Source organism: Sorex fumeus, unplaced genomic scaffold (genome assembly GCF_029834395.1).
Source record: "Sorex fumeus unplaced genomic scaffold, SorFum_2.1 ptg000058l, whole genome shotgun sequence".
In the NCBI taxonomy this organism is placed as follows: Eukaryota; Metazoa; Chordata; class Mammalia; order Eulipotyphla; family Soricidae; genus Sorex; species Sorex fumeus.
In genome coordinates, this window is record NW_026606115.1 from 2,651,464 (window position 1) to 2,677,500 (window position 26,037).

General features: G+C 38.2%; 1 protein-coding gene and 1 non-coding gene across 2 annotated transcripts in view; both read right to left on the reverse strand.

The window, feature by feature from the left end:
* Positions 1-229: 229 nt before the first annotated feature.
* WDR44 (WD repeat domain 44) overlaps positions 230-26,037 on the reverse strand; it is a 126,374-nt gene continuing 100,566 nt past the window's right edge. Inside the window, exons 13-20 of the mRNA XM_056125773.1 lie at positions 19,542-19,655; positions 16,347-16,469; positions 12,276-12,467; positions 11,960-12,061; positions 6,355-6,470; positions 5,340-5,467; positions 4,547-4,681; positions 230-1,275 (exon numbers count right to left, since the gene is read on the reverse strand). Coding sequence (XP_055981748.1) covers positions 1,181-1,275; positions 4,547-4,681; positions 5,340-5,467; positions 6,355-6,470; positions 11,960-12,061; positions 12,276-12,467; positions 16,347-16,469; positions 19,542-19,655 — 1,005 coding nt within the window. The 3' untranslated portion in view covers positions 230-1,180. The remainder of the gene's footprint in view (positions 1,276-4,546; positions 4,682-5,339; positions 5,468-6,354; positions 6,471-11,959; positions 12,062-12,275; positions 12,468-16,346; positions 16,470-19,541; positions 19,656-26,037) is intronic.
* LOC130034320 (small nucleolar RNA U13) lies at positions 17,941-18,044 on the reverse strand. Its single transcript, XR_008794091.1, has one exon. It is a non-coding gene; the product is annotated as a small nucleolar RNA U13 (small nucleolar RNA).

Below are 26,037 nucleotides of genomic sequence, written 5' to 3' on the forward strand. Positions count from 1 at the left end.
GGGATCAAACACAGGTTGGACATATGTAAGGCAAGTGCCTTACCCACTGTACTATCTTTCTGGTGGTGCCAAAACATATTTTTTCTCAAAGATTTATTTAGAATGCCTTGTAATATGGTGTCCAAAATCCTCTGCTTGTTTAAAATCAAATGATTAAATAAGACTTTATTTTTCTTATATTCTTCAATCTACCAAAGTCATTTGAAAATAAAGTCACATGTTTAACAAGTGTTGGCAACCAACTTTTAATAATACATCTTTAATTTTCAGAAACATATGCTAACCATCAACAACATAATCTGGGTTCCATTGCCCCAGATGTTATTTCATTGGTACATTATATCAATATTTACAAAGGCTTTCAAATTTAACAACACAAAACAAAACAGCTTAATTTTTTAAAACTACAATGCTTTAAAAAAATGTAAACAGTTCATTTTTACATTATTGTAAAAAAGAAGACTCACTCCTTAATGCGGCTTAATTTTTTTAAACTGAGCAAAGCCTGGTGCTCATGGATAAAGAATGAAAAGAATTCTTTACATAGAAACATTGTGCTCCAGTGTGGCAAAAAAATTATATATACACATACAAAGAAAAAAATCTGAAGTCCACAATTTAGACCACAAAAAAAAATCTTATCCCCAAAATTGAGAAATTTATAAAAACCATTTACACATGGTTGTTGACCTATTGAAAACCTATATAACATTTTCAAAATAATAACTCAGTCAAAAGATACCACATTTCTTAAAAATGAAATTTTGTGCAAAAGAAATTGTTTAAGCTAGAAACTCTCCCCCAATAAGAGGCCGAAAGAGCCACTGAAATAATTTAACTCTGTTAGATTTAGTGCATGTAACCAAAAGGCACACACATAAGATTAATATATTAATATATTTTCATGCAGAAACTTGTGCATGTTTATAATTATATAACAAAAACACAAACATAATAAAATGTAAAGCTTAATGTCTGGCAATGTTATTCTAGCCACATTCTCTTCTAGCCTATCTGTCTAGGGTTTACTAGATTGTTAACACTGCCTCTCAAAAATATATTATATTTGAACAACTTCAATAAAAATTAAAAAAAGATGTTAGCCAGAAACACTATATTTTTCTCAGCTCTTATACATATAGAAACTTACTGTTATGTTTATTTTAAATGTTATTTCAAACTAAGATACATTTTTCCTTTTGTTAATAAACACTTTGATTGCTCCAGTGAAGTCAGCAGAAAGAAGAACTTCCGTGTTATCTGTCTTCATAATACCTTAAAAGCAAAAAAAAAAAAGGTCTTAGTTGACTTTAAAGATAAATAAGAAGCCTGCCAACTGTCACATGTGCACAAGTGGCAATTTACCACAATAAAGCCAGTAAGATAGGCATCTTAGACCCTGACCCCACTGGAGTCTGTCTCAGAGAACGAGACAAACAAGCACATAAGGCCTGTCCAAGCTTTGGGGTCAAGCTGGGAAGCCCTGACTGAAGTTACAGACAAACTGATCATTTATTCAATTCAGTATCACTCCCTAATCCTGGCTCTCAATACCTGAGACATTATTTAAGCTGACAGACACATTAAGAACAGTAAGCACATCAAAATTCAGTAGATACATTAAGAGCAGAGGCTGGAATATTTCAAATAACCAATTAGTAGGCACACTTTAAAGCATAGTCATGACAATTTCCTATAGTATTTTTGCCTATGTTGTCCTGTGTCTTATTATATCCCTTCCACATTTGATGCCCTACTATACCCTAAAAGACCCAAACTGTTTTGCCCAGAGCACTATCAGGACCCTAGGGTTTTGGTTAGGGGGATGATTTCCCCCCTTCGATCTCCTGCTTTAAGGTGGAAGATCACTTCTCTAACTGTTGTCTCTGATTTTCAGGTTAGTTGCTGTAATCCTATTAACCTATAATTCAATTCTTCTCTCTGAGGCTCCTATTTTTAATTCTCATCACAATCTTGTAAAGTCGGTACTATCACCATTTTATACTGGGAAAAGAGAAAAGAGAGAGAGAGAAAATGTAATTTATGACCACGTGCCATGGGTTTTAGGGTCTATTCTAAAAATTCTTTAATCATACATACATACATATATAGAGCAAACACATATCTGAGTATGATTATCAAAAGTTGTGCTTTTTTAAAAGTGCCCAATGACGGTCTGAGTTGTAGAAGAACACCTACCTTACTTATCCCCAGTCTGGTGTTTAAATTAAAAAGAGAACTGGCAGATTAACTGAACCAAGTATGTGGACAGTTTTGGAGAAAATTAAAAACTTTACTTTGGCACTAGGAATGTGGCTCAGTAGAAGAATTTGTGCTCTGCATTGTGTGGGGTCCTGGATTTGATTTTTAGCACTGTTAAAGAAAAGCTTCTAAACATTGGGGGTGGAGAATGGGCACTGGTGGAGAGATGGGTACTTAAACATTGTTTGACTGAAACACAATCACAAAAGTCTAAAAATCTGTAAATATATCTCATGATGATTCATTAAAATAAAAAAATTAAAAAAGCTTCTCAATGTTTTCTCAGGTTGTTTTAAAATCTAGAATTTTCTGTGGAATGTGTAGGGTAATATGTATAGTACGCAAATACAATACAGAGTGTGGGGGGAATGCCTTAAATTAAAAGAAGTTTGCTTTATCTGATAAAAAAGACAATGAAAAGAAATTATTTACAAATAGGTATTTTGAAAAGGCTTCATAGGTTTCACTGTGTGTGTGTGTTGTGTGTGTATTTGTGCTTGTGGGATGGCACATAAGGCTGAATCAGTTTACTTTTAAGATCTTTTAAATGAAAAATTGTGGGACTGAAGTTCATCTTTGTTAAAAAGTTTGTTTCATAGATAGAATATCATAATTTAGTGTATAGCCCAAATTATACCATAAGGGAAATCACTTTGGATTAAAGAAAATAAAAATACTTGAGAACTTTAAAGCATTAAAATATTTCAGAAGCAACCTTTGTGCATTGTATCTTTTGTGGCTTCACAACTCCCTGAACGGCCTGGTTACAGTTTTTAGAGTAAAATGTAATATACTCTTTTGTTCTTGGTTTCAATAACATAAACTTGTTTTCATTAATAACTGATTCAGATGGTTAAAATTATTTTTGTTGTTTGTTTTTGGGTGATATCTGGCAATGCTCAGGGGTTATTCTTGGCTCTGTACTCGGGGATGCGTACTCAAGACCACCACCCCCTGGTGGTGCTGGGGGGTTGAACCAAATGAACTGGGGTTGGCCAAGGATTTACTCAGGGGTTACTCCCGGCTCTGTGCTCAGGAAAGTATCAGGAGCACCACCCCCTGGCGGTGCTTGGGGGGCAAAATGAACTGGGGGAGGTCACATGCAAGGTAAGCACCCTACTCACTGTGCTATTTTGCCGGACCCTGTTTCAAATTCTTAAGGACAAGAGGGCCCTTTTGATATAAGTAGCATTCAATACCAGTTGCTGATGGTTTCTTTTCTCTTCCTATTTACATAATTAGTATTTTATATAACTAGAATTACTAGTCATTCTCCAAAACATATGTTGCAAATAGCAAGAAAGTACAGGCCTGTAAATAGCTACCTATTTTGAAATTTATGACAAGTAGAAAAGAATATTGCTTTCTTTTTGATTTAACTTATTTATTCAACAATTCTTTACTAAACATCTACTATATGCAGACAAGCACCATAGTAGGCCCAAACACTTCAACAATAAATAACACAAAGTCTGTTCTCATAGTGATTGCATGCAGACTAGTTGAGGACACAGAAAATAAACTTTGTGCTTGTATGTCTTACTTGTGCTTGTCTAAGGAGAATGCTCATAAAAATAAAACCATGAACCTTTCAAGGCTTTCTTTTTCCGGTGGTGAGACTCTCAAGTTCTTCTAAGGAGGCTCAGTGCCCCTTAGCAACTCTCAGCCAACCAGGCCCATAGTTCAATACAAGAGTGTGAGTATGAGATAATGCTTGGGCACCATAGCGCTGGGAGTATCTGAGCTAACCTGGCACTGCTGGGTGTCCCCAGGGATGCAACCGAAGATGCTCAGAGGACCATGCAGTTCCCTGAGGAATCGAATCCAGGTTAGGCATATGAGGCAAGCGCCCTACCTATTATAGTAACTCTCAGCCCCAAAGTTATTTTTAGTTCCCATGTGAATTTATTATTTTTAATTAATTTTTTTTTAGGTTTTGGGTGACATCTGGCAGTGCTCAGGGCTTACTCCTGTCTCTGTGCTGAAGCTTACGCCTGGTGGGTGTGGGGGAATCCTATGTGTCAGGGATGGAATCTGGGTAGGTTGTTTGCAAGGCAAAAAACTATCTGCTGTACTATTACTCCAGCCTCTCCCATATGAATTTAAAAGAATTAAAACTTAGAAGAAATGTTTTAGAAATATTCAGAAACACATTTGTTAAATATTATGTTGTAAACAAACATTTCCCATATTCATGAGAATTTCAGAACGCCCATAATGAGTCAATGATGCCACTAAGCGCTGATGAGAAAAAAGGTAGGAGGAACAAAATATGAATACCTACCAGAAGGCATGGCATCCAAAGCTTCAGCAATTTCACTTTTCTCACTCCCTTCTGGTTTTTCAGATTGCACATCCAAAGACAACATCAAACTTGGGTTTGGAGCAAAGATGGCTGATGTGACAACTGCATTATGTGCTAGAGAAAAAAAATTCTATGTTAGGATAACTAATAAACTGAATCCTAAACATCAAGATAAAAAGTGTAGTACAAAAAAAGTACACACGTAAATCATATTTCAAATAGGTTTTAGAATTAGCATATACAGAACCAAGTAACGTATTTTCTTTTTTTCTTTTTGGACTTCCTTAGCAGTGCCAGGGGACCCTGAGGTGACTCATGGTGACCTTGGTCTGGTTATGCGGTTTAGAAGTCTCTATGCAAGGCCCAGCAATGTGGTGCTGCTTGGGCTGGTGGTGCTGGCAGTTACCAGCAACATACTGAAGGTGCTCTATGATATGCTAGAGATCAAAATCAGGGCCTCCACATGTCAGACATATACTTCAGCTTCAGACCTTTGAACTGTCTTCTCTAGCCCTGCCAAAATACTTTCTTAGTAAAACAACAACAACAACAACAATAACATACTACATACAAGTTCTGACATTCTATGACTTCTCAAGTTTTAAAGAACTGTTAAGTTCTTCTTGGGTACAGAAAACTTAAATCAGATATCAGAAAGAAGCAGTTATAACTGTGAAAGTGTCTTTCTGAAACAATGCCTATACAAATTTAATTCTTGTATATCTCTAACTTTACTCATGTGTAAGAATCACAAAAGGAGGCATTTACTTACCTTTAATACCTTCCCAAAAGTCATTGCGATCTCTCCTGACTGAAGTAAACTTGCTTAAATCATGGTAAGTACTCCAAATATAAACATACTTATCTTCAGAGCCACTAACAATGTAACTAAAATCATGACTAAATTTGGAAAAGAAAGGAAGAAAAAATCAGGGTCTGGTTATTTGTAGAATTCCCTCTATGAAAGCTTCCTACTTTAAAAGACTTAAGGAAACACCCAAGGGAGCTTGTTGTGAGACAGACCTCCTAGTCTCAACACAGTTTGGTCTGACACAGGGGCTAGAGTCATCATTATTTTTACCAAAGCTCTAGATAACTGTACTACTGGTTAACCTATGCTGTGAAGAATGCCTACTTAAGATATCAAAGAGAGAAATAGAGTATTTTACCAGGTAAATTACTAAGTACTGGGTTACTCAAAAGGAAAAGAGACCTGATAAGAAAAAGTATGATAGAAAGGGGGTTAGGGGTAAAGAAAGGTGGGTATTTCAGAACTTCCAGACCCCAAATCAGGAGTTCAAATAACAATATGTACAGATATAGAATGTTGTAATTTAGGATGTTCAAATGCTTTACTAGCTTCTAAACCTAAAAGGATGAAGACCATGTGGGTGAATAGGAAGTAAACCTTATCTTAAAAAGCTTACAGAGCCCAGCCCAGTCCCCAAGCAGTAATGAACGCAGCCCACAAACCATTCTCCCATCCCACCAAATAAATGCTTACAGCAAAGTACAAAAGCACACATTTAAGCCAGGAATTTTCTAATCTTGATGCTGCAACCTGAGGCAAATTAATTAACTTTTTGGGTCTTGGTTTCTGCACTGTGTGGGTGACTCAACTTCTACCTCCCTTATAGGCAGATATGGTATTTCATAATGTTAAGATATCAATTCCAAAAGTGAAAAGAAACTAAAAACATCATATAACATAAGGCATACATCAATGGAAAATCTGGAGTAGAGGAGAATTACTTTGATGTCTTGGAGATTTCTCTTTGCCAGTTTACCTGAAACTTGCTTTGATCTGGCTGCTGCTGTTGACATAGCCTTTATATTTCATAGAAAGGGACAAATCTCTAAGATCATACAGTCTAATTCTGGAATCATTTGAGGTTACCAGTATCTAAAAATGAATAAAACACAAATTAAAAATAGAATTTTTATTCTAAGTTAAGGTAGAACCAACAAAGGTGTTACAGATACAAAGAAAGGCTTCAAAACTAGAAAAATCATTAGTCCATAGGAACATATATTCTTAACCAAGGTATAAAGAACTTCTAGGAGCCTAAATATTGCATGCAGTTACCAAAATGTGTGGGACACAGTCAAAGCAGTGTAAGAGGAAAGTTCATGGGGCCAGAGTGGTAGTACACTGGGAAGGGCATTTGCCTTCCATGTGGCCAACCTGGGTTTCATCCCCGGCATCCCATATGGTCCCCCTGAGCACTGTTAGGGATAACTTATGAGTGCAGAGCCAGGAGAAACCCCTGAGCAATGCCGGGTTTGAACCAAAACACACACAAAAAGAGGAAAGTTCATAACATGCAAACATTCATCAGGAAGGAATAAAGGGCCCACATAAATAACTTAACCATATAACTGAACAATCTGGAAAATGACCAACAAAAGGAGCCCAAAGTAGTCAGAAGGAAAAATATAATGAAAGTCAGAGCAGAAATTAATGAACATGAATTTAGAAGAACAAAATGTTTAACAAAACTAAGAGCTAGTTCTTTAAAAAAGTAAACAAGATTGATAAACTACTAGCGAGGCTCACAAAAAAGCAAGAGAATCCTAATAAACCAAAACAGAAATGAGAGAAACCACAACAGGTATCACAACAGAAGTCAAAAGGACCATCAGAGATTACTTTGAGAATTTCTATGTCATGAAATGAGAGAACCTAGAAGTCATGGATAAATTCTGGGTCTGCTATAGCATCCAAAGGCTTAGCCAACATGATTTGGAATACCTGAACAGACCTATCATGATCAAGGGAATTTAAAAGGTAATCAAAAGTCTTCCCCCAAACAAAACCCCAGAAGTATTCACTACTGAGTTCTTTCAAACATTTTGTTTTGCTTTTTGGGTCATACCCAGTGATGCTCAGGGGTTATTCCTGGCTCTGCACTCAGGTATTACTCCTGGCGGTGCTTGGGGGACCATATGGGATTCCGGGGATTGAACCCAGGTCGGCCGCGTGCAAGGCAAACATCCTACCCGCTGTGCTATCGCTTCAGCCCTCTTTCAAACATTTAAAGATTACCTACTGCCTCTACAGAATGGGAAAGGATATTCGCCGAATACACATCTGACAAGGGGTTGATATCGAGGATATATAAAGTACTGGTTGAACTCCACAAGAAGAAAACATCCAACCCCATCCAAAAATGGGGCAATGAAATGGACAGAAACTTTCTCAAAGAAGAAATCCGAATGGCAAAAAAGCACAAGAGAAAATGCTCTACATCATTAATCATCAGGGAGATGCAGATCAAAACCACAATGAGATACCATCTCACACCTCAGAGACTGACCCACATTCAAAAGAACAAAAGCAACTGATGCTGGCACGGATGTGGCGAGAAAGGAGCACTCCTTCACTGTTGGTGGGAATGTCGACTGGTTCAGCCCTTCTGGAAAACAGTATGGACGATTCTCAAAAAAATTAGAAATTGAGCTCCCATTTGACCCAGCAATACCACTCCTGGGAATATATCCCAGAGAGGCAAAAATGTATAGTCGAAGTGACATCTGCACTTGTTTGTTCATTGCAGCACTCTTTACAATAGCCAGAAACTGGAAGAAACCTGAATGCCCAAGAACAGATGATTGGTTAAAGAAACTTTGGTACATCTACACAATGGAGTACTATGTAGCTGTTAGAAAAGATGAAGTCATGAAATTTACATACAAGTGGTACAACATGGAAAGTATCATGCTAAGCGAAATGAGTCAGAAAGAGAGGGATAGACATAGAAAGATTGCATTCATCTGGGGGATATAAAGTAACAAAGTATGAGATTAGTACCCAAGAATAACTGAGATCAGCACCAGGAGGATTACTCCATAGCTTAGAGGCCAGCTGGGCATTCTAGGGGAAAGGGCAGCTCAGATAGAGAAGGGAGCACCAAATAAAGGGTGTTTGGAGGATCCTCCCAGGAGGGGAGATGCATGTCGAAAGTAGACTATGGACTGAACATGTTTGCCACTCAATGCCTCTTTTGCAGACCACAACACCCAAAAGAAGAGAGAGAACACATGGGATTGCCCTGCCATAGAGGCAGGGTGGGATGGGGGGGATGGGGGTGGGGGGATATTATCCATGGTGGTGGAAAATGGTCACTGGTGGAGGGATGGGTATTTGATCATTGTATAATCGAAACCCAAGCACAAAAAATTGTAAATCTACAACTGTACCTCATGGTGTTTCACTAATAAAAAAAATTAGAAAAAAAAAAGATTACCTACTGCCAATTCTATACAGGGTCCTCCAGGAAACTGAAGAAACACAAGTACCCCCAAATAATTTCCATGAAGCAAACATCACCCCAATCAAAAGCAGACAGAGACAGCACAAAAAAAATTACAGTGATGAACACAGATGCAAAGATACTCATCAAAATCCTAACAAATAGAATTCAACAATTCACCAAAAAATCATATACTAAAAATGACAAAGTGGGATTCATCCTGGGAATGCAAGAATGGTTTTAACATACACAAGTCTATCAATGTAATTTGCCACATCAATATAAGAAAAATAAAATCTATATGATCATATCAGTAGATGTAGAGAGCGTATTTGATTAGATCCAATATCTATTCATAAAAAAACTCTCAGCAAAATGGGTATTGATGGAACTTTCCTGAACATTGTCAAAGCCATTTACCACAAATATTATACTCAATGGGGAAATACTAAAAGCCGTCCCTCTAAGATCAAGCAAAGACAACTTGCCTATTCTTGTCACTTCTATTCAATATAGTACTGGAAGTACTCATCATAGCAATTAGGCAAGAAAAAAGATATTAAGAACATCCAGATAGGAAAGGAAGAATTCAAGCTCTCACTTTTTGTGGATGACACTGTATTTATAAAATTCTAAAGACTCTACAGAAGCTTGAAGAAACAATAGTAAAGTGACAGGCTAAAAAATTAATATGAAAAAGTCTGTGGCTTTCCTTTATGCAAATAAAATAGAAGAGGGAGTATTTAAAAAAATAATCCCATTCACATCTATACCTCAGAAAACCAAGTAAATCGTAATCCGCTTAACTAAAGAGGTAAAGGAATTATACAATGAAAATTACAAAACATTACTTCAAGAAATAAAAGAGGGCACAAGGAAATGGAAACACATTCCCTGCTCGTGGATTGGGAGGAATAACACTGTCAAAATGGCAATACTCCCCAAAGTACTGTGCAGATTCAATGCAATCCCTTAGGATACCCATGACATTTTTCAAAGAAACAGATCAAACACTCCTGAAATTCATATGGAACAATAATCCTAAACTCCAAATAGTTAAAGAAATCCTTGGGAAAATAAGATGGGAGGTATCACTTTCCTCAACTTCAAACTGTACTACAAAGTGGTATTAATTAAAATAGCATGATAGTGGAATAAAGACAGGCCCGCAGATCAATGGAATAGAGTTGAATATCCCAAGATATAAGGTATGTGACCAGTTACCCTTCTATAAAGGAGCAAAAAACATAAAGTGGAGCAAGGAAAGCCTCTTCAATAAGTGGTACTGGGAAAACTGTAATCTACATGGGTAAGCTACATGCAAAAATCTGAACTGAGATCTCTCAACGCAATGAACAAAAATCAAATCAAAATGGATTAGAGACCTTGATATCAATCCTGAAACCATAAGGTATATAAAGGAAAATGTACACAGAACTCTCCAAGACATGGAAGCTAGAACCAACTTCAAGGGTGAAACACTACTAAGTGGAAGCAAAGATAAACAAATTGGATTATGTTAAATCAAGAAACTTCTGCACCTCAAAGAAACAAAAATCAGAATACAAAGACAGCCCGCAGAATGGGTGAACCTATTTATTCAACAGTCATCCTATAAAGGTTAATATCTAAGATATACAAGGTACTGATAGAACTTTACAAGAAAAAAATCCAATCCCATCAAAAAATGGGGAGAAGAAATGAATAGCAATGTCCTCAAAGAAGATGTATGAATGGCCAAAAGGCATGTGAAATAAGGCTCGACATCACTAACCATCAGGGAGATATAAAAAAAAAACAATGAGGTATCATCTCACACCTCAGAGACTGGCATACATCAAAAAGAACAAGAACAACCAGTGCTAGAGTGGATGAGAGGAGAAAGGGACTCTTATTCACTGTGGTGTGAATGTCAATTGGTCCAGCCTTTTGGGAAAACATTATGACATTCCTAAAAAGTCTAGGAATTGAGCTCCCATTAGACTCAGCAAAACCACTTCTTGGAATAGACCCCAAGGGTCCAAAAACAAAATGGAGAAAAATCAGTTGCCCTCCTATATTCCTTTCAGCATTAGCCACAATAGCCAAAATCTGGTAATAACCCAACAGTGCAAGAATACATGGCTGGATAAAGAAACTATGGTAAAATGGAATATTACTCAGTCAAAAGAAATGATAAAGTCATGCAATTTGCTGCTACATGGAGGAACCTGGAAAGTATCATTAAGTTAGTCACAGGGAGAGACCTACACAGAATGATCTCAATCATATGTGGAGTATAAGGAAAAAATGGGCAAATAATGAATTCCCCATGACAACGGAAAAAAAGAACACGAGAACTGGGAATCAGCAGGAAATATACCGCGTGAGGGGGCTGGGTGAAGAAAAAGCAGGGAGCAATAACTATAATGGAAAGAAGATCAAATGGAAGGAAGAGGTGGTGCTGGAAAGTGGTAACGTGTTACATATGAAACCCTGTCAGCAACAATGCAGTAAAACACAGTGAAAATCTTACATATTTTAAAAAAGTGCTCCTCATAGGGGCAGGAACTGGAGCAATAGTACAGCAGGTAGGGCGTTTTTCTTGCACGTGGTCGACCCGGGTTCTATTCCTCTATCCCTCTCAAAGAGCCCAGCAAGCTACCGAGAGTATCCCGCCCGCATAGCAGAGCCTGGCAAGCTCCCCGTGGCATATTCGATATGCTAAAAACAGTAACAATAAGTCTCACAATGGAGACATTACTGGTGCTCACTCAAGCAAATCGATGAACAGTGCATAGGTGGAGAATTGTGGGTGGGAGGCAAAGAGGGGGTGAGGAGGGAAAGTTAATGGAGGGAAGTGGGCAATGATGAAGGGATTGGTGTTGAAACAATGTATGTCTGAAACCCAATCATGAATAACTTGTAACTTCATGGTGGCTAATACAAAAAAGGATTAAAATAAATAAATACAGAGAGGTGGGCTGGCAATAGCTCAAGGTGTTGGAGTGTATGCATATTATGCACAAGACCCAGGTCTCCTGAGTACCACCTGAGTACCTCTCATGACTCTTAACATCACTGGGGTGGGCCCATGAAAAATCAAAGGTAAAAGTAACAACAACAACAACAACAACAACCCAAACCAAAAACTTGTCACCTTATTTTCTCCAGGTAAAGGCTCAATGCCAGTAATTTTTCTTCCAACTTTATTGCGTCCTCTGGTAGATCGGACGTGTATTTGTGTGTGATATTTCAGATGCTAAAAAGAAATCACACAAATACCAGAATTAGAAGGAATCATAAAGATCAGTTTACAGGAACATATGATATTACTTGCCCAAATTTATGGAAAAGGAAGTTAAAACCCAGACAGTGTGTATCAACTTTTTCCAAACCAAAATCATCTTCTGTAAAATGTATTATTACTAAGTATTCTCAACTATGTAATTTACACATAGTAATATGGTGTTTACCTCAGTGTCATAGAAAATACACCTGCCATCATATGTTCCAATCACTGCATATTTGCCATTCTGACAGAAATTTGCAGCTGTGATCAATTTTGTTTGACCATCTACTTCATTCCATAAAGCCACTTTTTTGTCAGGTATGTTCCAAAGGCGAAGCTTTCCATCCAAAGATCCACTTAGAAAATACCTGTCATCCTAAAAATGTGGCAAAAGAGAAAGCAGATATTTCACCAAATAAGAAAATCTTAATAGAGCAAAACAGGGCATTAAGTCTATTAGAAATAATGGTTAATACAGGTAGATTTTATACTAGAAGTACTAATGCATTCTTCAAGCAAGCATTACTTTTTACATGAAAATTAACAATGAGGACCAGAGTGATAGCTCAACATGCATGGGGATGGCATGGTTCCTTGAGCACACAGCCAGGAGTAGTCCCTGAACACCACTTGATATGACCCCACTTGATATGGCCTTCGGATCCCCCAAAGAGAAACTGCAGTATTCATTTTGCAGAAGTGACTTTCAAAGCACTCTGTCATATCTTTACCTGCTTATCTCAAGGTATAAGTTAACAATGTATAGTTGAAGCGTTCTGTGATCAAATTAAGTTTGAGAAATTCTGTGTTACAGAAAGTTAAATAGGGTTCCTAGTTACCACAGTGAACTACCCAAATGGTAATGAGATATTGTTTTCCAACTTACCTAAATATGGATTTAGGCCTGAGGAACTGGGGAACAGGTAGGAATGTCTAGCAGGGTTGGTACCTTCAAGCAACATGCTTGGGAAACACTAGCTTCTAGACACTTTTGTTCTTGTTAAATAGGGTTGTTAAATAGGGTTTCTAGTTACCACAGTGAACTACCCAAATGGTAATGAGATATTGTTTTCCAACTTACCTAATTATGGATTTAGGCCTGGGGAACTGGGGAACAGGTAGGAATGTCTAGCAGGGTTGGTACCTTCAAACAACATGCTTGGGAAACACTAGCCTCTAGATACTTTTGCCATACCTTCCTACAGGGTAACAGTTGGATAAAAGATAAATGCCAGGGACTGGGACTGTAACTCTGTGGTAAGAGCACATGCTTCACAAGTGTGAGGTCTTAGGTTAAATTCCTCCCCTCCTGCCAAGTGCAAAAAACAGAGGTAGCTTGCAGAATGAATCATACAAAAATAGGGGCAAAACCTGACAGAGCTCAGCCTGTGTTGGTGGTCCTAAGCATCTCATGAGAAGCGGGGAATAAAATTCAGGGCCTTAACATGCTAAACATGTACTCTACCACTTTAAGCTCTATCCCCAGACCAGAACTAGCCATTTTTTGGATAAACTGATACTGTATCAGCAACATGTTATTCCACTATTCATATTTTCAATCTCTAATCAGAAGTTCTCACCAGAGGAAAGGTGATATATCTAGAAACATCTGGATTCGTTTTTGATGGTCACACTGGAGGATGGAGTACTACTGGCATCTAGTGGCTAGAGACTAAAAATGCTGTTAAACACAGGGCAAACTACCTTTACATCAATGATTTATCCAACCTAAAATGTTAACAATGTTAAAGTTGAGAAACCTTATTCTAATAAACTAAACCATGCTTATCACTAAATTGTTCTACTTTTTATAACATTAGAATTCAAGTTAAAATAGCTCGGGAGCAATAATTAAAAATTAAATAAATTTAAAAATCTGCACTGCACTGTCCTCCTGTTGTTTGTTCATCGATTTGCTCGAGTGGGCCCAGTAATGTCTCCATTGTAAGACTTGTTGTTACTGTGTTTGGCATATTAAATACGTCACAGGTAGCTTGCCATGCTTTGCCGTGCGGGCGAGATACTCTCGGTAGCTTGCCAGGCTCTCCGAGAGGGGCAGAGGAATTGAACCCAGCTCAGCTGGGCCAGCTGTGCACAAGGCAAATGCCCTACCACTGTGCTATTGCTCCAGCCTAATTTAAAAATCAATGAAAATTAATTTAAATTCATTAAAATTAATTAAAATGAAAATTAACTGGTAAAAATATTAAAAGCTAAATCATTCCCTGCTCACTTAACCAAGTCTCCCTGGGAGTCAGGGAGTCAGAATTATTACTATTAGCCTTCCTAGGGAAGCAAACAATATTGAGAAAAAGGGCATTTTTTATGCTTAGTCTTGGAATAAAACGGGAAGAAATGTGAATATAATGAAATTGTTAGATTAAAATAACAGTGGTTGTTAAAAATATAGAGAAGACATGATTAGAAATTCTTTATTGTAGGAGAGGGAATGTGAATATAGGGTCAGCCAGTGCAAGTCCTCCAATCCTTCACCCGGGCTAATGGTGAGCATTAGCGTAAATTTTCCCTTGAGTTTACAGTTATAAAGAACTACCCAAAATTTAGTCTGTTTTTTTTTGTTTTGTTTTTTTGACACCACATCTGGCAGTGATCAGGGGCTACTTCCTGCTCAGTATGTGGGGGAACCATATGCCTGTGGTGGGGATCAAAACTGGGCTTCCCACATGCAAAGCATGTGCTCAAGTCTGCTGAGTTATCTATCAGGCCCCAGATATATGCATTTGTTGACTATTTTATAAGGGTACTATTTTGCAGTTATTTCAGTTGAAATCATGTGAAATAGTGAAATATTTATTTTCAAAGGAAAATTATTAAAAGCTTTTCCATACTGAGAATATGTGGACCAAAAATTCTTTAGGGGTTAAGGGACATGCCTGGCATGAAGATGACTCTGGCTCATCCCCAGTAACACATAGTCTTCCCAAACACCACTGGGTGTGGCACCACCAGATTGCATGATATAACCTCCAGCAATGATGCAGAACCAGGTAGCCATGTGTCCTTGGGCCCTGTTGGCTGATAATCGTGCTGGGAGAGGTCTCTAGAGCATTGTTTAAGAGCCCCTGAATAAAGAAAATCTAAGAAAGGATCTCTAAATTAACAATTATCTATAGACATAAAGGAATAAATAGGTATTTTAATGGAATTTGATCTTCTCATTACCTTATTTCCCTCATATCTTCACTTCTCATGATTCCTGGCTACATACATTCCTTTATCATATATCCATTTCTTCCTTTGTTTATCTTCAGTACTTTCATCTTGAATGTAATGCTTTATTTTTTATTTACACTGTGCAGTCTGACAGCTTTGTGATGGTCTTTTACTATTATATTTAGACCATGATGTTTACATTTCTTCTAATACATATTCGCAAAGTTATTTCTTTTCACAAAAACTTTGGGAGTTCACACCCAGTGGTGCTTACGTACATGCAGTATCAGGGTTCAAATTCAGAGCATCAGAATGCAAAGTAATTTATTCCCACTTAGTAATTTATTCCCACTTGAGCCACATGTCCTGTTCTTTCCTTTTCCCTCTACCTCCCTCCTTCCCTATCCTCTACCTTTTGGTCATCTGGGGGGCTTGCTCTGGCTATGTGCTCATAAGTGACTCCTAGTGGGTCTCAGTAAACCATATGCAGTGCTGGAGAATAAACTAGGGACAGCTGCATGCAAAGTTCTCTACCTCCCGTACCATGTCTCTGGCCCCTCCTTTAACATTTTATTTTATTTTATTTTTGCTTTTTGGGCCTCATCAACAATGCTCAGGGGTTACTCCTGACTGCACTCAGAAATTGCTTCTGGCAGAGCTTGGGGGACCGTATGGGATGCTGGGGATTGAAGCCGGGTCATCCATGTACAAGGCAAATGCCCTACCCAGTGATAAGCTCTGGCCCCTCCTTTAACATTTTAAAAGCAAAATGAAATCATAATTTAAAAAATTTGAGGGGGCACATTGATGCTCGAGGATCATACCTGAAAAACCTGGGAGGTCTATGTGGTTCTGGGGATGAAATCCAGATCTTCCACGTGCAAAACATATACTTTGGCCCTTAGAACTATCTCTACTGACAACAAAGAATATTAAAACATAGCTGCATGTGACTGTGTGGCTGTTAATTTCTTCTTCTATGTAGCCCAACTTCACATCAGAAAAAACAGGTTCTCTCACTTTCCTTATATATTAACAATTGTATAAATAATTACCTATAATTGTATAAACAATTACTTACCCTTGGATGGAAAGCTATAGCAGTAACAAAATCTATATGTTGAAAGCAGCAAAGACATTCTCTTCTGGAAATATGCCACAACCTGACTGTTTTATCCATAGAAGAAGAAAGAAGAAAGTAGTTCTATGGAGAAATAGACAATGATTATTTTATTACCATTTGTTAAAAGTGAACTTTCTGTCTTATGTACTCAATAGTTTTATATTATTAGTGTGATACGTGACTTCAGAAAGAACAAAAGATGAGTTAATTCATTTGAAAGATCCCAATTTTCTGGGGGCCACATGCAGCTTCTTCTGGCTCAGTGCTTTGCATGTTACTTCCAGTGATGTTAGGGGAACCTGATGGTATGAAAGATTTCGACCAGGCTTTCTGCATATAAAACATGTATGCAGAAGCTCTTTGGCTATCACCCTGGCCACCAGTCTCCTCTATTTTTAAGAGGAGTGTCTATTTTTAGAATCTTGTTGAAAATTAGATTTAGGAATGTACATTAGTAAACAGTAAATAAGAAAGTTCGAAAGAATAGACAGTGACTGAAGATATGGTTCAGCAGTAGAGCCACATATGCATCATGCCTGTAAAGCCCCAGCATTGAGCTCTAACACCGCAAAAACGGAACAGAAAAACATCATTAACCATTTAAGAACAAAAACCAAGATGAGAGAAGAAATTCTGCCTTAAGACTCCGGGGACTGGAGAGGTAGTATAGCAGGTAAGGCACCTTGCCTTTTCATGTGGATGATCTGGGTTCAATCCCCTGAATCCTACCTACCAGGAGTGATCCCTGAGCATAGAGCCAGGAGTAACCCCTGAACATTGCCAATGTGAAAAAAATACATCACTCCCCTTAAAAGAAAGACTCCAGAATGATGCTGCTTAGTTTCCAGCCTGCCTGCCCTAAAGATTTCAAACTTTGTGGTCCCACATGGGCTGGAGTGATAGCATAGAGCGTAGGACACTTGCCTTGCATGAGGCCGACCCAGGTTCGATTCCTCTGTCCCTCTCGGAGAGTCCGGCAAGCTACTGAGAGTATCCTGCCTGCACAGCAGAGCCTGGCAAGCTCCCTGTGCTGTATTCAATGTCAAAAACAGTAACAACAAATCTCACGATGGAGACTTTACTGGTGCCCGCTTGAGGAAATAGATGAACAACTGGAGGACAGTGCTACACTGCTACAGTGATCCCACAATTTTGAGAACCAAATTCATAAACAATTCTCCTTCCATATCTATGTCCTCTTGGTTCTACTACTCTAGAGAATACTGACGAATGCGAGGTCAGTGGAGATCTATTTTCTTACTAGAGTTATGTTTCAGAAAAAAAAAAAGATTGGTTTACTTTAAGAAGGTGAATTGAGTGCAAGTTCCCAAGTACATGCTATTACTTATTCCAGATTGAATATGGTAATTAGATAAGGACTTTAGATTTCCTGACAATGTAGATTTTGCACAGAGTGGGGAAGGAGTATAAAGGCACAATTATGGGGTCAGTTTAAAACCAGACTATCAGGTAAGGCTTAAGCTTATTTGAATTTAGAGAATGACAATGTGATTGATGAGCTATGTATGGCATCCAGAATTTCTTTTCTTTATATCAGATGGATAAAGGGCCAAGTGTATAACAAGATTTAAGAAAGGCACATATCACACAAACATGTGAACACTTGATCATCATGCTTATGAACTGGAAAAGGATCCAGTACCCAGAATTGCTAAACAAGTATGACAAGAACAACAAATTCTTAAGTGTAATGAGTGCTTCAAAGCTGGAGCTCAGAGAAAGCTTAACTTGCCAATGTCTTTCTTGTGACACATCTGTGGTGCATGAGGTTCTCCTGACATTGTTAAATTACATGCACAGCACTGCTCTCTTGATATTTTATTTATGTGGTTAATTTTTATCAATTCAAAGCTTTAAATATTATCCCCTTCGACTTCTTAATATATTTAATACTCTGATTAATGATAAATGGTATCACAAATTCTACAAATTACTTCATGCTTCAAAGACTTTTAAAAATTTAAAACATCTCTTTATATTTTCTCACAGCTGCTATGCTATTTGATCAGCAGCAAAACAGCCTCCCCACTTCTGAAACAATTTTGCTTGAAGGGGGGTAAAATCACGAGATGAAGACATATCACTGAATCCTGGAATATCACTGTTAAACCCAAACGAATAATTTCATGAATTATAAAAAATTAGCCCCAAAGCAGTCCTGATTAGACAGATTAGCTTGTACCACTGTAGCTGAAGTCACACTCACTTTTCACAGGATATTTACTTTGCAAAATTACTTTATTAAAGAAGGAAAAAGTACCAGTATATAAACAGATCCAGATGGAAGTTATTAAGTAATATTCAATGTTTTCTTAGTAGCTTAATCTGATAATTTTTCTTTTAAAATAAATAAATACTTTTAAAATAAATAACTCCCAAAGGATATAGGAACAATAAAACACTTGAGAGTGAGAGTGAAAACCATGATACTAAAAAAACACTGACGTCCTTCTATGGACTGAACATGTTTGCCACTCAAAGTCTCTTTTGCAGACCACAACACCCAAAAGGAGAGAGAGAACACAAGGGATCGCCCTGCCACAGAGGCAGGGTGGGATGGGAGGGATGGGGGTGGGAGGGATATTATCCATGGTGGTGGGAAATGGGCACTGGTGGAGGGATGGGTATTTGATCATTGTATAATCTAAACCCAAGCACAAAAAATTGTAAATCTACAACTGTACCTCATGATGTTTAAAAAAAAATTCGGAATTTCAAAATCACATGGCCCTACTGCAGTCACACGACATTATGTTATTCATAACCAGAAATAGAACACAAATTGTCTACTGTTGCCTTTTCAGCAGATCTGAGTGTTGGGGTAAAATCTCAAATAATAATAGTGGGTTTGGTGTCAAAATATTGAATGTGATAAAAGTAGAGAGAGAGTAATGTGGAAATCATCTGCCCCACAGGTAGGGGGAGGATGTGGGATGGGGGTATACTGGGGTTTTTGGTAGTGGAGAATGGGCACTGGTGAAGGTATGGGTGTTTCATTGTATGACTGAGACTTAGACCCGAAAGCTTTGTAACTGCTCTCACGGTGATTCAATAAATAAAATTATAAAAAAAAAACACTGACGTTCTCAAGTTATATTTACATAGAATTAATGCCAAATTCAAATTTCTTACTTTGGACCATGAAAGATCAAGGAGATCAGCTGTATGTCCTTTATATTTGCAAAATGGCCTTTGTCGAAATGGTGCATTTTTATCATCAGGGTCTTCATCACCTCCACCGCATACCTATTTAAATATAAAGACAAATGTGAAAACCATTCTCATCATTTTGTATGATGCTTGATTGAAATCTTGATCGATCAGAAGCAAAGTTCCTTTCATACTGAAGTCTCTCCTTATCAACACTTTAACTCCTTGTCCTAACCCATCAGGCTTATCTCTGAAGATACTGGGTTATTACACTTTTTCTCTCATTAATGGAACACCTATTTTGCACTTTTCTCTGTATATGCTCCTTCCTTCAGTAAACCAGGGATTCATCATGATTGGGCTAAGCTAATTAAAATGACATGTATGACTGTGGGTATATGCTACATTTTTTTTTATTAATCAGACATAAGTGAAAGTTTATTGAGGGTGGTAAGGGAATTGGGAGAGGCTTCCAGAAAGATTTTCTCCTTTGGACACACTAAATGGAACTTTTCCCCCTCTTTAACAATGGCCTCTGACCACTGTTGTCTGCATGCAACACCTAAGACTGTAGTAGCCATTTGCAGACCCTGAGGGGAACCAATCCAAGAGAAAAAGAAATAAGAGATATCAAAGCAGGAGGATGTCTATTAGATTTTGCATTCCTGATGACAAAGCTGTTAAATTATCCAACCCTGGAGCCGCCTTACCTCCAAACTTGTTTCCTCAATGTTTAAGCCATTTTCAGTTGGATTTCTGTTATTTGAAGTCAAAAGCATCCTGACAGAGGTAGGTAGAAAATAATGGCATACATGTGTGCTATGCATTTAGTTTGCAACATGTTTTTGTACTCATTATCTGAATGAATCCTAACAAATCTGTGAGGTATTAACATTATGAAGACGAATAAATGAGTGGACAAACTAAGAGTTAAAGACATTAAAATAATACATTAAAGGTTATTCAGCCACCTGTAAACAGTAGAACCAAATACAAAATACTTTGTTGGTACAAAGGCTTCTTTTAAGCTAACAAAAATATAAAGTATCGAGGCTGGAGAGATAATACAGTGTGTAGGGTGCTTTTCGTCCATGTGGCAAACCCAGGTTCAGTTCCCAGCATCCAATATGGTCCCCTGAGGCCTGCCAGGAGTGACCTCTGTGCACAGAGCTCAGGAGTAAGCCCTGAACACCACTGGTAGACCCAAACAAGCAAAAAATAGGAAGTGTTAGCTTAAGCCTTGCGTATTTAGAAAGGATAAGTAGGAGAGGAGGATGGGGGAGAAAGGACATGGAGATAAGTTTAGGGTGCAAAGGTACTTTATAATTAATAGCCTTAAATTTGGTTTTAAACTTCAGACATTCTGGGCTGGGTAAACAGTGAAAAGGCTGGAGCAATGCTCTGCATGCAGAAACCCTGGGTTTGATCCCCAGTACCACATGGTCCACTGAGCATTCTTGGGAGTGACTCCTGAACACTTCCAGATATGGCCCCCAAACAAAAACAAACAAAAAGTCCAGACATTCTAAGGTGATGGAAAGCCAACTCAGTTTCCTAAAAAGGAAAAATAACATGATGTAACAAGTGCTTAGAAGGAGAATGCTGGGTAATACTGTCAAAATTACTTGAAAAGGGTGAAGGCAGGAAAAACCAGTATATTTAAGAAAGAAAAATAAGGGTCGAATTAGGACAGTGGCCACAGGGTAGATTTTGAAAATATGTTTTTAAAATCTATAAACACCACTGCTTTCCTAGAGCTTCACAGCTTATAAAAATGTCTTGCTGTCAACCACAGAAATGGAGCAGCAACACAGATGCACTGTCCTTTTGCAAGCACTCCTAAGACTACAATTACATCCCGCTGACAGTCCAATGATCACAAACTGCCAGGAGACATAGTTAAATAGGCTGCCCCATTAAATAAAATACAACTTCCTGTTTAATAATGATTCACATTTCATCAACTCCTTACCATAGTTCTTCTAATAATGATTCCAGGAGTCTTTTTCGCCTTAAACATCCATTTCTTGTATTCTTTTAAAAATGCTTAAATGACTTTAAAAAATTATAAAGTAATACATGCTCAGTACAGACAAATGAGAACACAGAAAGTAGAAGAACTAGGGCCCGGGTATGTAGCTCAGCAGTAGAGCACTTGCCTTGCATGTGTGAGACTCTGGGTTCAATCCCTGGCACCGCTAAAAAGAAAAGTAGAAAAAACTAGGGTAAGGGACATGTCTTAAGTGGTCGAATACATGCCTTGGAGGGGTGAGGCCCTGAGTTTGAACACCGGCACCACATGCCTACTAGCATTGTTGAAGTGACTCTGGTAGCTCATAAGCACTGTTTGGTGTGATCCCCACAGTAACAAAAAGAAAGGGAATGAAGAAAGGGGGAGAAAGGGAAAGTGGGGAAGGGAATAAAACCAAAACTAAAAATGATCTCTAATCTGGATCCCTAAGATCAATCAGTGGTAGAGTACCTGCTTTATAGGCAGGAGGCCTTAAGTTTGATCTACAGAACTACCTTGCATGCCAAGTGTTACCCAGGTGATGCCAGGTATAGCAACCAAAGTGTGCAATCTCATGTGTGCAATCTCCAGGGGCCTGGGATAGAGAGCCTGCTTGGCATGAGCAAGGCCTTGAGTTTGATCTCCGGTACCACTCCACACGCTCAGTGCCACAATAAAATGGCACTATGGCATACTGCAACCAAGTGTATCTGAACACAACAACTAAAGTATGTAACTGCCAGTCCTTGCAGCAATAACAAAGAGAGGAAAAAGGGGAAAACATTCTTTATAAAAATATTATATATATATATATATATGAACAAGGACAAATAAATACTGGATGTTCTTACTAATCTGAGGTATACAGAATAGTATGTCTAGGGAATGGATAGTATCAAAGGTAGGTAAACCAGTGTCCCTAGATTACAGAAACAAAAATGCCAGGAAAGTAGAGAAATAGAGGGGGAAGCAAGATAAGGGATTCAGGGAGTAACACAGGGATAAGTATCAGGGTTTTGGGCTTGTCTGAGCTGTAGTGGTGAGGTACTGGTATATATCTAAACCACTAAACCCAGTGCTACCATACGCAGGGATGCAAATAATAATAATTAAACTTAAAAATGAGTCTGTTAAGGAGTAAGGTTGGGGGTGATAAGGAATCTATGTTCACTGGTGGTGAGACTGGAGGTGGAAACGATTCATGCCAATTGTCAAAAACATTGTCAAATCATGGTGTCTAAATAAAAACAAATTTTGTCAATCATAGTGTCTAAATAAAAATAGAAAAAAACACATATAGCTCAAAGGATTGGAATGTGCACTTCCCATGTGGGAGGCTTGGGTTTAAAACCTGGCACCACATGGTTCCTGAGTAAGATAGGGGAGCAATCCCTAGCACCATGCTGGGAGTAGCCTCTGGGCTTCATCAGATGTGCCTCCCCCACCCCAAGAAGAGATTAAGATTAGAATACAGACATAGGACTCAGAGACATTGTACAAGGTTAAAGGGCTTGCTTAGTTAGCATGCAGTTGCAGTTACAACCCTGGTTTCAAAACTAGCACTGCATATGATCCTGAGCACCACCAGGTGGCGCCCGTGAGCACCAATACTGACATAGAGAGGGAAAAATATTGACACAGAGGAAGAAGACAGACCTCAACAAGACCCAAAGAGAAGGCTTACACTAAAACTAAACTTGAAACTGGACTTCTAGCCTCTAAAACACTGTCAAGAGCCTGTGGGAAGTACTCTATCAATTGGTGTATTAAAAAGCCCATTAAGGACTGCATCTTTATTGCTGTAAGCCTGTGGGACTTGAGTTCAAACTATTTCATTCACAAAATTAAGTGTTTCGGGAGCTGTTACTCAGACAGGAAGCCTAAAAATTAGGGAATTCAATTGTAGTCCAAACCTGTTTCTCCTCGGAGAGTCTGGAGTTAGAGATTTCGTCCTGATTGTAAGGGGCTAGGCCAGCGATTGTTTTTATAGTGAGAGGTTACTTTAGCTATTCCTCTATTCCTACCTACTATGATATACATATATTCTTTTTTACCACATACATTAGAATCACTTTGTTAAATTCCAGGCTTCTCTTGGGAGGCAATTACTACATGAGCAGCTATATTTTCAATGTGTACATGGGAGGATAAAAGCGAGAATCCTCCTGTATTACCAACTTCTTCCAGAGTCAGTCCAGTCAGTACTTCTTAGAGTGACCTCTGAGTTAGGTGGATGATAATTCTGTCAATTTAACTAAAAGGGGCACTTTGAACACTTAGTTACTTAGTCTCTTAATGCTTAGTTACTAGAAAAGTAAATTTTGGTGGATTATGGATATAATATATTATATATATTATTATATAATATATATAATATATTATTTTCTTAAGAACATGTCATGGAGGGGGTGCATGCAAAGATACAGTACAGTAAGTAAGATGCTTGCCTTGCACATGGATGACCCAGGTTGGATCTCTGGCAACCCATATGGTCCCTTGAGCTAGGCAGGAGTGATCCCTGAGTGCAGAGCCAGGAGTAAGCACCTGAGCACTGTCAGGTGTGGCCCCGACGTTCCCCACCAAAAAAAACCCCAATATTTTATTTGAACCAGATATTACAGGGGTTAAGGAGATCACCTTGAATGCACATAACTCCATCTTGATTCCCAGCACCATATACAGTTCCCCAAGCCCCACCAGGAGTAACCTCTGGGCACAGAGAAAGGAGTGACTATCAGTTGGGATGGGAGATGTGTGCAGAAAGTAGATAAAAAGCCAAACATGATAACCTCCCAGGGTCTGTATTGCAAACCATAATGCCCAAAAGTAGAGAGAGATTATGGGGGAATCATGTCTGCCATGGAGGCAGGGGGAAGGTGGAAAAGGGGAGGTATACCGGAGATATTGGCGGTGGGGAATGTGCACTGGTGGAGGGATGGGTGTTTGATCATTGTGATTGTAACCCAAACATGAAAGCTTGTAACTATTTCAGGGTGTCACTGTCACTGTCCTCCTATTGTTCATCGATTTGCTTGAGCGGGCCTAGTAACGTCTCCATTGGAGACTTTGTTGTTACTGTGTTTGGCATATCAAATACATCACGGGTAGCTTGCCAGGCTCTTCCGTGCGGGCGAGATACTCTCAGTAGCTTGCCGGGCTCTCCGAGAGGGGCAGAGAAATCGAACTTGGGTTGGCCATGTTGGCTGCCTGCAAGGCAAACGCCCTACCGCTGTGCTATCGCTCCAGCCCATCTCAGAGTGATTCAATAAAGTTCAAAAAAAAGAGAGAGAGAAAGGAGTGACTTCACTTATACAGTCCCATCCTGCCCCCATTCCAGCTACCCAGGACTAAGTGATATTTTTGAAGACAATAACTCCTGCCTTATAGCCATTTCCTCTATGTGTAATGCTATTCTACTGGATAGTCACAGGATCATGCCCTTGTCTCCAATACACATAGCAGATCCTAAGCAGTCTACCAATATTTTTAGAAACAAACTAGTACAGCAAAGTATCAGACTACAATATAATTACATAAAAATATGTTGCATTTTTATATATAAATAGTAATTAGAGAGAAAGAGATCAGAGACTACTCCATTCAACATAGTGTCCAAAAACATCACATATCTAGGAATCCACTTAACAAAAGAGGTTAAAGACCTGGAGAAGTACAAGTCACTTAAATACACTAAAGAGGACCTCAGGAAATTAAAAAATATTTCATGTTCCTGGATCGAAAAAAATCAACATTGTCAAATTACTACATAAATTATTATATACATTCATTGCAAATCCTAATGACATTCTTCAAAGGTTTAAAACAATGACTAATGAAATGTGTATGGATTAAAACCAACACCCTGAATAGCCAAATCCACTATTAGAAATAAGAAATTGGGAGGCATTGTGTTTCCTGACTTGAAACTATACTATAAAGCTATAGTAATTAAAATAACACGGTACTGGAATAAGGGTAGAATGTCAAGTCAATGGGTTATAACTGATACTCAATGACAAACTCTCAACTAATTTATGACAAAGGAGCTGGGTCCATGAAGTGATTTAAAGACAGACTCTTCAAAAAAAGATGCTGGGAAAACTGGAAAAAAGGAAATTGGATTTGTATTTAGCACCTTACACAAAAGACAATCAAATTGGATCTAACCTCTTGACATTAGATTGGATTCCATAAGACACACATGGCAGAACACTCCAGGATTTGGACTTCACATGTATCTCCAATGATATGATTTCATTGGCAAAGCCAACAGAAACAAAAATAAAGTGACTATACTATATTAAAATGTTTCTGTATGGCAAAGTAAATACAAGCTAGAATTAAAAGACACCCTACTGATTGGGAGAAAATATTTGCATACGTCAGATAAAGGATTAATATATAGGATCTACAAAGCACTCACAAAGATCAACATCCAATAAGCACATTAAAAAAATTGGGAGAGAA